General features: G+C 38.7%; 1 protein-coding gene across 1 annotated transcript in view; it reads right to left on the bottom strand.

The window, feature by feature from the left end:
- LOC136773357 (lachesin-like) overlaps positions 1-12,970 on the bottom strand; it is a 61,244-nt gene extending 48,274 nt beyond the window's left edge. Inside the window, exon 1 of the mRNA XM_066726981.1 lies at positions 12,097-12,970. Within this exon, the coding sequence (XP_066583078.1) occupies positions 12,097-12,229 (133 nt within the window). The 5' untranslated portion in view covers positions 12,230-12,970. The remainder of the gene's footprint in view (positions 1-12,096) is intronic.
- Positions 12,971-13,198: the final 228 nt, after the last annotated feature.

The following is a 13,198-nucleotide window of genomic DNA, read 5'->3' as shown; positions in this document are numbered from 1 at the left end:
TCCCCTTTCTCTTTCAACGTACGTCGCTCGCTAACAGGACTCTCCTTCTATCTCCGTTCTCTTCGCTAAAATTGAACCAACGCAACACTCTCGATATTTATAATTCCATCTAATTTCGTTCAACGACAATTATTTATGCACAGTTGATATTTTTGTCTAAAGCTGTATAGCTCGAGATTCAGGTAACTGAATGATTTAAAGGCAGGAGAGAGAGAGAATGTATTTTTCAGAATTAATTTTTATGACAGACTTTATTGGAACGGTGATATAATTTCCATTTCCTGTTTAAACAGAAAGTTATATTTTGATGCAACATGATTTTTATTATAATTAAATTGAATTATTGGAAAATTTTTTTACGATATTCTCAGTTTACTTCTAAGAACGAATGTCGTTAAATCAATTCTGACCTTTAGAAAAGAAGGATCTGAGAAATCCGAATGCATCAAAGACGTTTCGTTACAAAGTAGATTCGCTGTATCGAATAGCCATATTTTAAACTTCAGGTCTAAGCGGGAAATGAGTTTTAAAAAATGAAAGTCCACTGTTTAAACGTCAAATAAAATATTTTATTATAGGTCAGGAAGAATGCAGTAGTTTTTCGTTAAGCTTCCGATTATCGAGTTCGGACGCAGGAGCTTATCGTGGAAGAGAAAAATATGAATTTTCTCGAATCTTGCCGAGTTTTGCACAATAGGCGTGACGCAACGAAAAACGAACGAGCGTTTAGCAAAATTCTAATTTTTATAAATCAACTCGCTTTGTCAAATGTGTGACATGAAATAATTTTGAAGCAAAACAAAATAATAACACATAGCGATATAACTAAAGCAAGTCTATATTATTACTTGAAAATATATAATAACTGAATAGATTTTGCATTTGCTATTAATCGTTAGATCACAAAATAGAGTAGTTGTTTAACACTATAATTATTTAAAAATTAAAATTGAAATATTTTTAAAAAATTTTCAAGCAAAAAATCCTTGTTTTCCCACATAAAATCCAAAATTTTAACACAAACATTTTCATGACTAAAAGTAATCTTCCTGTTAAAAAATCCATTTCCGGTATTGGACGAGAAATGAAGACATAGCTACTGCAGGAATTGTTTGGTAGTCTCTAATTTTGGAAAAAAAAGTATCGCAGCGTTGTCCATGAGGACTTTGTATATACATATATAATATATAACAGCTAGGCAATTTATGTACAATGAATCGGTACAAGCTGTATTGTAGAGTGTGTAGGGTATAAAAAAAGATATCGCGAAAGAAACGGTGGAAGATATTTTTCTTTTATCTACGCAACATTCATTTTTGCGAGCGCTTCGCCGGACGTTCAATTTATTTTAGGTGCTTTGCGCGTATAAGTAATAAAATATATGCAGCGATATATGCGAGCGATAAATCCTCGTATCTGATTCGAGAGCGGGAGGCCGATGGAGCAGCGAATAAAAGAGCTTTCCCTTTGACGTAACAAGTTTCGAATAAAAATATCCCCTTTCTCATCATTAATACATAATAATGCGATAGATTTTCCAACAAATGTATCTCACGCTCCCAACTCATCCACTGCATGCACACTTGTGCATTCGCGGTTTCAAATTCAACATCATCGTGTGTCATCGCTCGCGCTAATAATAATTATTGTTCAATAATAATTCGCATTAAATAGTGATAAGCATAACGTACGTACGCGTGTTCGGATATCATTTACACGAATTCCGCTAGGAAATTAATGATATTATCGATTTACATGTACGCTTATAATGCTTAATGAGATGAAAATCAGAAAAAACTTGTTGGAAATTAGAGGGATTCCCCGAATTACGACTGATTTACGGTAATAATTGCCGTTTCACGTGCAACCAGCCAGCCTTCCATTACACAATGCGGTAAGTGTAATAGTTTCTAATTATTGTGTATTAAAGCGATTTAGCGAAAGTATAATAGCCTGCATATTGTAGAAATTGACTAATTGCCTTCAGCCGTGCGCGTGCACTCGCACACACGGCTATAATCGCGCGAGATAAGCGATTTGCCAATGACGCATTGGAATAAAGTAAAAACAATTATCCGGCAAATTATTCATGAAAACGCTGGATAAATATCAGCGTTGATTTAAGGACGTGTACGGTGCTGCGAATTTCAGTTTGAAAAAAATGTGAATTTAAGAGTTTACTTTATCAGTGGTAGAGAGACAAGTTATGAATGGCCTCGTGGAATATAAATGGAGAGGGCTGGAGAAAGAGAAAGAGAGTGAGAGTGAGAATAAGGGAGGGGGGGGGGGGTGAGTGGGAAAGACCAGAGTCCTTTTAATTTCGATAGGAGTTCTCGTTGATTATAGGAGGGAGAGGAGGAGGTGGTATGAATAACGGAAATGTCAGCTCGAAGCAATTAATTAACAGATGTCCGTCCGGCGTGGTAAGAATTTTTCTCGAACGTATATGAAGGAGAATGGAAGAAATTGAAAGAGTCTAGTGGAGCATCGTGATGAGTGAGAGAGAGAGAGAGAGAGAGGGAAGAGAGGGGAGGGGGGAAGCAATTATGCACTCCATTCCAGTAGGACGTAATCGTCATCAGCATTCTGATGAAGACCCGGCCGGCTGGAGCTGCAGATCTTGCGGAATTGCAGCGTCGATGTAACCCAAATCAGTCAGACCCGCAATCCTGATTCCGCCGATCGAGCTAGACGGCACACTCGGCGCACTAGGCAGTAGTGGTAAGTGGTTAGAGAGAGATAGATATATAGTATAGGGCGAGGAAAGAAAGAAAGAAATTAGTTGGGCAGCCACGATGGAGAAAGAGGAATATAACCATCAGAGATTCGACCGTTTGAAACGTTTGCATGAATACCTTGAAGAAAAGGTAAGGTCACGTGGTTTCTGTAAATTATACAATGTTTTATATATTTCTTTTTCTATACCAGACTTTTTAATCTGCAGATAATATTGATAGATTTGGAGGTTACAGAGAGAAACTCAATAATTAATTAGATATGTCACGATGAAAAGAGACGAACAAATGTCAAAGAAATATTTGAGAATACCTCGAAGAAAACGTCACGCGCTATTTAAAAATTATACAATGTATGAAATAATTTTTGTTTTAACCAAACGTTGTAACCTTCACTTATATAATATAGATATAAGTTTATAAATTATAGAGAGGAATTTAGTAATTTTTATAGCTATAGGTAATTGGATCCTTACTGAGATATATATATACCTATTACATATACATATATATATATATATGTATATATGAAAGAAGCGTTATGTATATACGTACGTTTGAGCATCGCACTTGAATACCTCGAGCGCATGTGACTATAAAAATTATACGCGATGTGTGAAAGAATGTTTTTTTTCTAACCAAAGGCTGTAACCCGTAGAAAAATATAGGTAAGCGCGGTTACCTCACCCTTGCCACACTTTGCACTCACGTTCTCCAAGCGCTGTTTGTTCTCTGCCCTGAAACGAGATTTCGTCGAACCGAAGCAGAATCGCAATTGGTCGATGCTTTGATTGACGAAACAGAAGCAAAAGTTTGATTCGACGATGCGGCGTTTGCAGTTCGTCGGTATGCATCATAATTGTAGCTCGGCTGAATCTCTCACTACCCCCCACCCGTTTCACCCCTTCCACCCCCAATGGAGAATCCAACGCGTGCAAACAGGCAAATACATCGCTACGGCCGTTTTATACAGTAAATCGTGTAATTATAGATGCGTCCGCGGTGCAAAAGAAGGAAAAATAAACGATGCTACGTGCTGCCAGGCTAACTACCAACCGCGTTCTGTGGTAAACGGCAAACTGTGCAAGCTCTATATTAGCGCGTACCTTCGCCAGAAATTACGCCAATTATCGTTACCTTTACTGCTGCTTATACTTGCTAGGGGAATATTGAACGTTAACTTTCATGACAATTAATTGAGGTTTTTTTCGCACGCGACCTATCGTCACATGGAAACTTTCTTCCAATTGCCATTTTTTTCTCGCAAAAACGACGCCTTGCACAAATTTTTACAATAATGACTGCACCGTAATCCTAACTATTGCTGCGACTATATACGTTGGATAAATAATGTTTGAATTTAACGGCAAATAATTAAGTGTGTTTTTCGCAGCAGTCTATCGCAATATATATATATATATTTTGAAAGTTTCCTACGAATTAATATTTTTTTACGAATACACAGAATTTTGTAAATAATTCGTATGCAACTTAAAACCCAGTAGTTTTATCTTCTCCGTATAGCCACGTTTCATAATAAATATTAAAAAAAAAGTAGCATTAATTAAGATATCTTCGCAGGATCCATCGCTGCACAGTCCATCCGCGATTTTGTAGAAAAATTGCATGGTTTGTTTCTAAGAAAAAATGTGGTTAATTTTTTTCCTCTGACAATAGACTGTAACAAGGCTAGCCGGCTCGTAATCCCAATTAGTTGTTTGATCTGTTGCTGCGGCCACGTTCGATAAATATACTGCAGTCAGTAAAGCGTAAAACATGGCTGGATCCAGCTCATATTCAAACATACATTTCCTGCATGCATTGTGTTCGGATACAAATTACTAAATACATCTGCTAGCATCCGATAATTAATTCCAGTTTAAGTTGGTAGTTAGAGCGCTAGTCGTCATTTATAACGCTTGCCTGCACTGCACGCTCTCCGGCTACGTACGGCGCGACGTGGCGCGGAGCGGCGGCCGGTTCTTTACTCCGGGCCAGCGATATAAAATATTAAGTTATTAATCAAATCTGTCCATCGCTTCCGAACATTTTTGACCTGGCTCGCTGAAAACTCTCGTGAATAATCGAGCGTGGGAATTAGCTAAATTTTTATGGAAAATGCTGGCGTTCTCTCAGTCACACGCGAGAGACAATTATCGGTAATATGTAAGGGGAAACGAGCATTCCCCTTCCGCGCGAATCCCAACTGCAGGAGAAATTAGATCGTATAAATAATGAACGATGTCGTAAAAAAATTAGTTTCCCGCTGCAGACCGATCGATCGCACAAATCTCCCATACCTTCCACGTGCTATATACCAAACTTTTCTTAATAACGAAATCCCGAATTTGGATCGTTGCCGAACTGGGTCGCGCGCGCGATTCCTCCACTATATATACTTTCTTCTCCGTATTCCTCATCACTTTTATATTTATCCTCTTCGTTCTGCCTCTTCCATCAATCATTCGAATTCAAATTGGCATAAAAACTATCCGTTAATATCGTCGTGCGATTAAAATTATTTTTAACAAATTAAACTATAGCTATGAATATATCTGTCAGTTATTTGGACTATTTAAGGACTCTCGAGCAGCTTCCGTTCTCCGAATATTCTCCATATGTTGGGGTTCGTTCTAAACTTTACGTTATCGCTTAAATTTATATATATCATTATTATATAATGACATTAATCAGTATAGTTCAGTTTATAATGCAGTACTTTGAATTGCGTTGAATTTAAAGCTTTTCTAAAAATTGTTTATAATTATTTAAAGCGTGCGCTTCAAAGAAGTTTTTGATCATTGGATGAATTAAAAATATAGGAAGGGTAGAAAATAAATCAAACGAGGAATGTTGGCCGGATTGAAAAATTCATAGTGGTTTGCCCCAACTTTTCTTAGTGACAGATTTGTAAATTTTGACTGCAGTCGAGGTACGCAGTGAGTTGTGACTCGTACGGTTTATTCGTTTTCCGCTCCAAGTATATATATATATATATATACATATATATGCACCTAACCCTTTTGCAGCATTTCATTTTCTCCTGTAAACTGGATAAACCGGTATTAAATGCGATTGGCTCGGATATATCTGCGTCCCATACGACTTGTAGTAAATATTATATACCAAATATTATCCAATTCGATTTGCATGTTTACGTCAAAAGGGGGAAAACCTCGTAAAAGTATCGTTCCAGTATATCGATGATATACGTATATATATATATTTGGCATAGTATACCATGCGATATATGTATATCGAGCATATTCTTTCAAAGATAATAAGAGTTTTCGGATAAAAATTGCGGAATCTCAAAAGTTTTAATCCCTTCAATTCCATTATAATAATATAATATTGTTTGAAAGACCACTATAGAGAAGCTTGGTTTGTTGGTCACGAGAAACAAATCTATTTTATTACAGTCGAGGATATAAATCAAGCAGCCCGAGCATTTCCGCGGCTACAAATTTCATAGCGGTGACTCGAAAGTTTTCTTAATCAAGGAAGCTTGGATACTGATGTGGCTTAAGTAGGTCGCATACTACTATATATACGATTTCCGCTTCGTACGTTCTATATCCTTTCTTACTTGGCAAAGTAAACCGTGCTCCCCCCCATCCTAAACCTAACCGACAGGTGTGTATTCGTACAGGTATAATTTACTTGAAGTGCATGTGTACGTGGGAGATAAAATCCTTTTAGTCTGACAAAATTAAAATTTAATTTTTTGGAAATGAAAAAGTTTCTGCGCAGACGTTTTAAAAGCATACAGGGTAAGGTACTTATAAACCCTCAAAAGCATGCACGTAGGAGAACGCTTACGCGTACGTGTTTATCTTCGTAATTATTAAAGATATCAAATTTTTGCACAAGTCTTTTCTGAATGCAAATAGTAAGAGGTTTCGAAAAGGTCATATGCAAAAATTTAATATCTCTTGTAGTTACGGAGATACACGTCCCTTTATACCTATATGCTTCTATAGATATTTTAAGTGGTATAGCCATATATAGGGTGAAACGCTTACGATGCTCCGAGCTGCAGCTCAAAAATTCTTTTATCTCCGCATAATTTAAAGGGATATCAATATTTCGCTTAAGAACTATTTGAATGCAAAAAGGGAGGCTTAAAAATTATCCCGAGCAAAAAATTGACATCTCTTATAACCGAAAGGATAAACATTTTATTATATACGTGTACGTTACACCTCATGCACTGTATTAAAAGTGGTCTCACCCCGTATATTCGCGTCGCCAACCGAGAAGCTCTCCACGGACGCAAACAAGTTACGGGGAATTAATATTCTTCCAAAGCAAAGAGGCGGAAGGTCTCCTTGAGTAAGAACAATCGGGAGCTATGCGCTTTTGTACGATGAATTCTCGGAGGTGGAAACGCGTTAATAGGAGAAATTGTAGAGCGGAAAATACAGCTATTATAATACTTAAATAGTCAGGGGTTAATAAGAGTCATAACGGAATACCGAGTAGGAATTCTCGCTTAAATAGGTCGTAGTATTCCAACCGATTTCGTTCTACTATACCACACGGTACAAGTGATACAGCCTTAAAATAGTCAGACAATCGAGCCACTTTCTCGGATTCTGCTCTTTCTTCGCTCAACTTAAAAAATGCAATTGATCCCCTTCTCTCGACCACAACCTATACTGTACATATACCTATATAATATATATTACAATATTCTTACAATAGAATATCATTGCACTCACTCGAGTGCCTATATATACATGTACACGTCGAAAACTTTCCTCGTATATTACAGTAGAAAAAACTCGTCCTACACGGACACGCTCGCCTCGTTAAATCCTACTGTGTTAGACGCGCTTTATCGAGTAGCGTGCACTACCTAATGGAATCCCAATGGAACGAGACTAAAAAAAGGGGAGAAATGCGAAAGAGCATCGGTGATCACGTGGGTCAAGCCTGGTTACCTTGGAAAATACAAGGGAGTCGTATGACACGCGCAACATTTTTTGCCACCGTTCGGCTGATAAAAAGTTTATATATATATATATATATATATATAATAGAGAGCATTGGCGAAACAAGTTCACTTGGCAGGACGAAACGTTGAATGGTTGAGCGATCGGCCTCAGGCAGCGAGCAACTTTTTACTGATACGTACTGCCGAGTCTCAGGCCAGCCCCCACCCCGTTAGTCCACGTGTATCTTTAAGCAACCCATATAGTGATGGATTGCCCAGTAGAATTTTAAACAGCCGTGATACGACTGAGGGAATCAATTGCCATACGTATACGTACACATACGCATCACATATACAGTATATATATCTACACAGAGAGGCTCGATTTCTTCCTTCGCAAGACCTACTCGGAAAATTGAACCGTACGAATATAAACCCGTCGATAAAAAAGCTACGAAAGAAATTATTTATTTCTCGCTCGGCCAAACGCAATTTTTTAGCTCCGATTCGCCAGAGCCACTCGAGACGAATTAATGATTTACCTAAAATATCATTTTACCCTCTACCGTTACGTGTATCGTATGTACGTACAAGTGTTCATATATATATATACCCCACGTAAATATGCCAATCGATTTTGAAACAATAATTATTCCTGCCATGCTCTCTCAACTTTCGTTTATTTTTTAATCCGCGTTTATATTTCAAGCTGGCTTGTAGGAAATGCTATACGAGCCGCTGCTGGTTTTTTAATGGTTATTAGGTGAGGGGGTGTAAACGTATATCCACGGTGCAGTGATTTACTTAATTATGCGCTCGTTAATGTTTTCACGCTCGGTTCGCCAACAGATATATATATATATAGTATACTCGTACTTGGCAGGATATTTCGTAAGAAGCACGATGGAATATTTGTCGATATTAGCCGTGTAAAGCAACATACGGAGCGTCACGTGTCCCAAATTATTCACCATGGGCCTGCTGCAGAGCACCGAGGAAAGATTCGCCCGAGGAAAATGATTTTTTTAGGCGAGTCCGATGTATATAGCATATACAAGTGATGCTTGGATTATGTATCTCAGCACACAATGCACACGCACTTGCGTATCCTATACGTAGATGTGTACATGTCCCCCTCCACTCGACTCGTTAGCTACTAAAATGCAAAATCTGGCGTCACTGTATAGCATATACTCTTGCTCGACGGGAGATTTCGTAAGACCTACACAGAATATAGATTATTTCCAATTACCATAGCCATGCAAAGCAACAATCGGAGCAACACGTGCTCCCCAAAATATTCGTCTTAGTCAATTTCTGTAAAAATTACAACGAGAGCTGTAATTTTGTAAACTATACGTTGTGTCTTGGCAAAATTTACATTTTTAAATTAAGAACAATTTTGCAGCAACAACCACGTTAATGTTTTCTTTTTTGTGAAACCTTATGTAAATATGAGACGACACATGTGGATTAGAAAGTTGATCACGGCTGTCGTTGTAATTTTCTGCTCCGTAAAAGAATCGGCCGAGAAAAATGATATTTCAGCTCGAGTCCATCGACAGATCATGTCGTGCTTGGCAGGATATTCGGTAAGACAGAGGAGGGAATATTTGTGCGGATATTAGCCGTGGAAAGCAACAATCGGAGCGTTACGCGTCCCAAAATATTCGTCATGGTCCAGCGCCGACAAAGATTCAGCCGACAAAAATGGTTTTTCTGCGCAAGGCCATCGACAAACTGTCGAGTTACCCGAGATACGCCAGACATTTACCGATGGCCTGTCAAAAATTCATTTTCGCGCTTTCCACCTGTCAATACATGTTACTCCGTACTCCCTAGACTCTCGAGGATCCGCGTGTATGCTCGTTATCAGTGAATCACCCAGAAGCGTGATTTTAAATTTTTATACGAAACTCGACTGGCTCGTCGTCGCAACAAAACATGCGATTGTAGAACATAATTAGATTCGCGACTCCCCAAAGATTCCTGCACGAATTTTTCATCCAGCTGTCAGCGTTGCTCTTATTTTCTCTAAACTCGGAGAATTTCGTGCCAACTTTATACTATATTTATATGTATATATGTATGTAACAAAATGAAACTCTGGATGACAACTGCGATTAAAATATAAAATGACAGTGAACAATCCTTGTCGCGAAATGTCTCAACGTGCATTAATTATTAATTTTTTGAAATGTATACCAGAACGCAAATGGGAAAGTTTACCGTGGTACAACTGTGTAGCCAGTGTGTGTGTGTGTGAATATTACTAGTAATATAATTTATTAACGTTCGAAACGTTTGATTCTAGGAATTGTATATGCGTGTAGAGATAAGGATTATAGTTGTTGAGGAAAATGTGCAAAGTGATGGAAAAATAAAAATCTTTTTCTAGCTCCCCATCAACGAATGCATATAAACATATCAGTATGATTATTCAATATATTTATTTTAAATGTTTAATGGAAACACACGAGTTGAAAATTGTACAATGTGTATGGTATAACAATAGTCAGTGAATATTACTTAGAATATTATTTATTTACGATTGAAAGGTTTGATACCAGGAACTGTATATATAGGTATACATATAGAGATAAAGATTGGAGTTGTTTAGGAGAATGTTTTAAGTGATGGAAAAAGAGAAATCTTTGTGTAAGCCCATGAACGAATGCATATAGATACACCTTTCAATGCGATTATTCAAAATATTTGTTCGAAATGTTCACCGAAAACGCAAGTTGAAAAGTTTACCGTTGTGCGGTGGAACAGTGGCTAGCAAATATTTTCATCTCTCGCAACGTTTGATGCTGCAATCCACTCACGTGCCCATTGTCAACCGTGCGTCATGTATACCTCGTTTAAACCTTTCATTAACAATGATAATAATAATATTAATTGTTGCTAGGAAAATTCCACGACAAACTTCAAAGCCCATTATTTAGATTTGGTGATACAATATCTCTCATTATTTAAAGTTTGCTCTTAAACAGGGTCCACTGTTTTGCATGCGTTTATCATAAATTTATAACAAAGTTCGTTGATATATTCCACTCGTTTATTCACTGTTAATCTATTTAAATGTCTATTAGAAAGTTGTTTTACTGATGGATCAAGCTATCCATCTCGGTCATCTAGCCAGTAGAATACATGCGAAAGTAGCAGGAAACTTAAATTACCGTGGTAAAGAAATATCGAAGCTATGCCACGTTACTGCACCCGCTGGCAAAATTCATTTTTGAAACCTCTTACTTTTTCCCATCATAGTCATTCTTTACCAATGAAAATTGTTATATCCCTGCGGGATTAATCCACGTATAATCGACCGACAAAGAATTAACAAAAAAACGCTATAATACTGTTTGAATAAACGCGTCAATCGTATAAGAACCTCTTTCCATTGATAGTATTCGTAATGAGAAATTAAATACATTGATAAACCATGTAAAATATTTTAATCTTTCGCCTCGTTGCCCTCGAAGTAAACGCACCTATATTCTCGCAGTGTTAATGTCGACACTGTTGAAAATTCTACAGAAAAAAGTGCTCGTTGCAGTGTTTCGAGACAAATGATCGCGAGTTGATTTAGTCGAGTGTGAATGATAATAAGATTTAGGACAGATTTGGAGAGATATGAAGTCTGTGTTATTCGCGTGCTTCTTCTACTTAAGAGGATTCGCAGCTTATAAGAATTTCATACGTCGACCTCAAAATAAACACACAGGCAAATTTCGCTAAAGACTGTCTCAACGTTGAATAATCTTCAGGATAAAGTTTCGAATAATTCGAGTACAGTCAATCACGAATGAATCCAATCGAGTGTAAATGAAAAAAGGGCTGGAAAAGTTTAACAGATATTTGGTTGGTGTTGGAGTATCGAGAGAAGCCTGTGGTTCTCATACACTTCTTTTAATCGACCGCATCAATTATAAAAAATGAAATACATTAAAAACCCATTTAATTCTGTCGATCTCGAAATAACCGTTTTTTTTACTAATGGCACTGTCACTATTGAAAAATTTCTAGGAAAAAGTTGTAAATGACTCTAGTAAAACCGATTACGAATTAATCCGATCGAGTGTAAATGAAAAAAAGAGGATTAAGAAAAACTTTAAGATAAGTCTGTACAGCTTTGAAATACTTCCTCTAATCAACAGCACCAATTACAAAAACACTAAATACATCGAAGATTCGGTTAATTCATCCATCTCGAAACCACCATTCTTATATATACATACTCAACTAATTATAAAGACATTACGTCTATTGAAAAATCTGTAGAAAAAAGTTTTCGATTCACTCGAGTACAATCGATGAAAAATTGATAAAATCGAGTGTAATTGGGGGGGGAGAAACGGACGAAGAAAAATTGTAGGATAAGCGTGTGGTTTATATCGAAAATTGGTTTGTGGGAAATACCTTGATGGAAGGAGCTGTAGTATCCACGAGTGTTGGAGTGTCCCACAGCATCAATAGCGACGACCATCGTGACGACAAGGAGTACGGAAAGAAGAGGCGCCGTTCCGGCGTTTTCGAGCAGCCTGGAGGTCATACCTGCTCGAGGTGGAAAATGTTGCTGGAGTGACGAGAGAAAAGAGGGTACAAAGAAAACTGGGTAGCCACTGGAATTCTGCCTGATTAGCGAGACTGCTGGTGGTTTTGTGGCTTTTGCTGCTGGCGTCTGGGACGCCTCTTGCGTGCGTGGACGTGGCACGTGTTCCGAGAGCCCCCCGGCTGGGCCGTCTCGTTCATTTCTCCTATATGTAACTATCCTCTTCTCCTCTCAGAGCCCTATTTCCTCCCTCCCTCCCTCCCCCCTCTCTTAAAACCACTAAGAAAAACTGTATCCTTCACGATCCTCCGTCCCTCATCGGCGGGATCAAATTTCACAAAGAACCTCCATCACACTGCAATATCCGTAAGTAGCACAAGTCAACGACGTTCACTGCAAGCGGCAAGGCAATTTCAAATTTCAAGGTCACCGAAGGGTCGGGGGCCTCGACGATAGAAGCGCGAAAAATAGAGGAGAGGAACGTGTGGTTTAAGAAAAGAGAGACAGCGGTAGCCGGTGGTTGCGGTGGCGGTTGCGGTGTGCGTGTGGCATTCGGTCGGTACGGAGTTGGAGTCGGTGCGAGTGGTAAAGGTCCACGGTGGCGCAGCCAGCCTGCTTTCTCTCGGAGGGATCGAAGGAAACTGGAAGTGTGTGTCGTGTGTATATATATATATATAAATATATATATAGGAGCGTCTCTCTGCTCGGTGGAAGGTGGTCCTGGTCCCTCTGTCCCGGGCCGTAGACTGCTGTTCGCTCGAAAGCTTCCAACTACGGAGCGTGCTCCAACCTCCCCTCCACCTCCACCTCCACCTCCACCACCCCCACTAGGTTTCTACACGTCGGCCGATAAACTTCCTACGGGTAGCACAGCGCGGAGAGAAGGAGAGCAGCAGCATCCACTCGTATCCCCCCCCCCCTCCCCTCTCTATCCCATTCGTAGCCACCTCCAACGAGCCTCGATGCCGG

Source organism: Prorops nasuta, unplaced genomic scaffold, assembly GCF_024137725.1.
Source record: "Prorops nasuta isolate Cenicafe-Biocafe unplaced genomic scaffold, Cenicafe_Pnas_1.2 PNAS00005, whole genome shotgun sequence".
NCBI lineage: Eukaryota > Metazoa > Arthropoda > Insecta > Hymenoptera > Bethylidae > Prorops > Prorops nasuta.
This window is presented reverse-complemented; position numbering and strand designations above follow the sequence as displayed.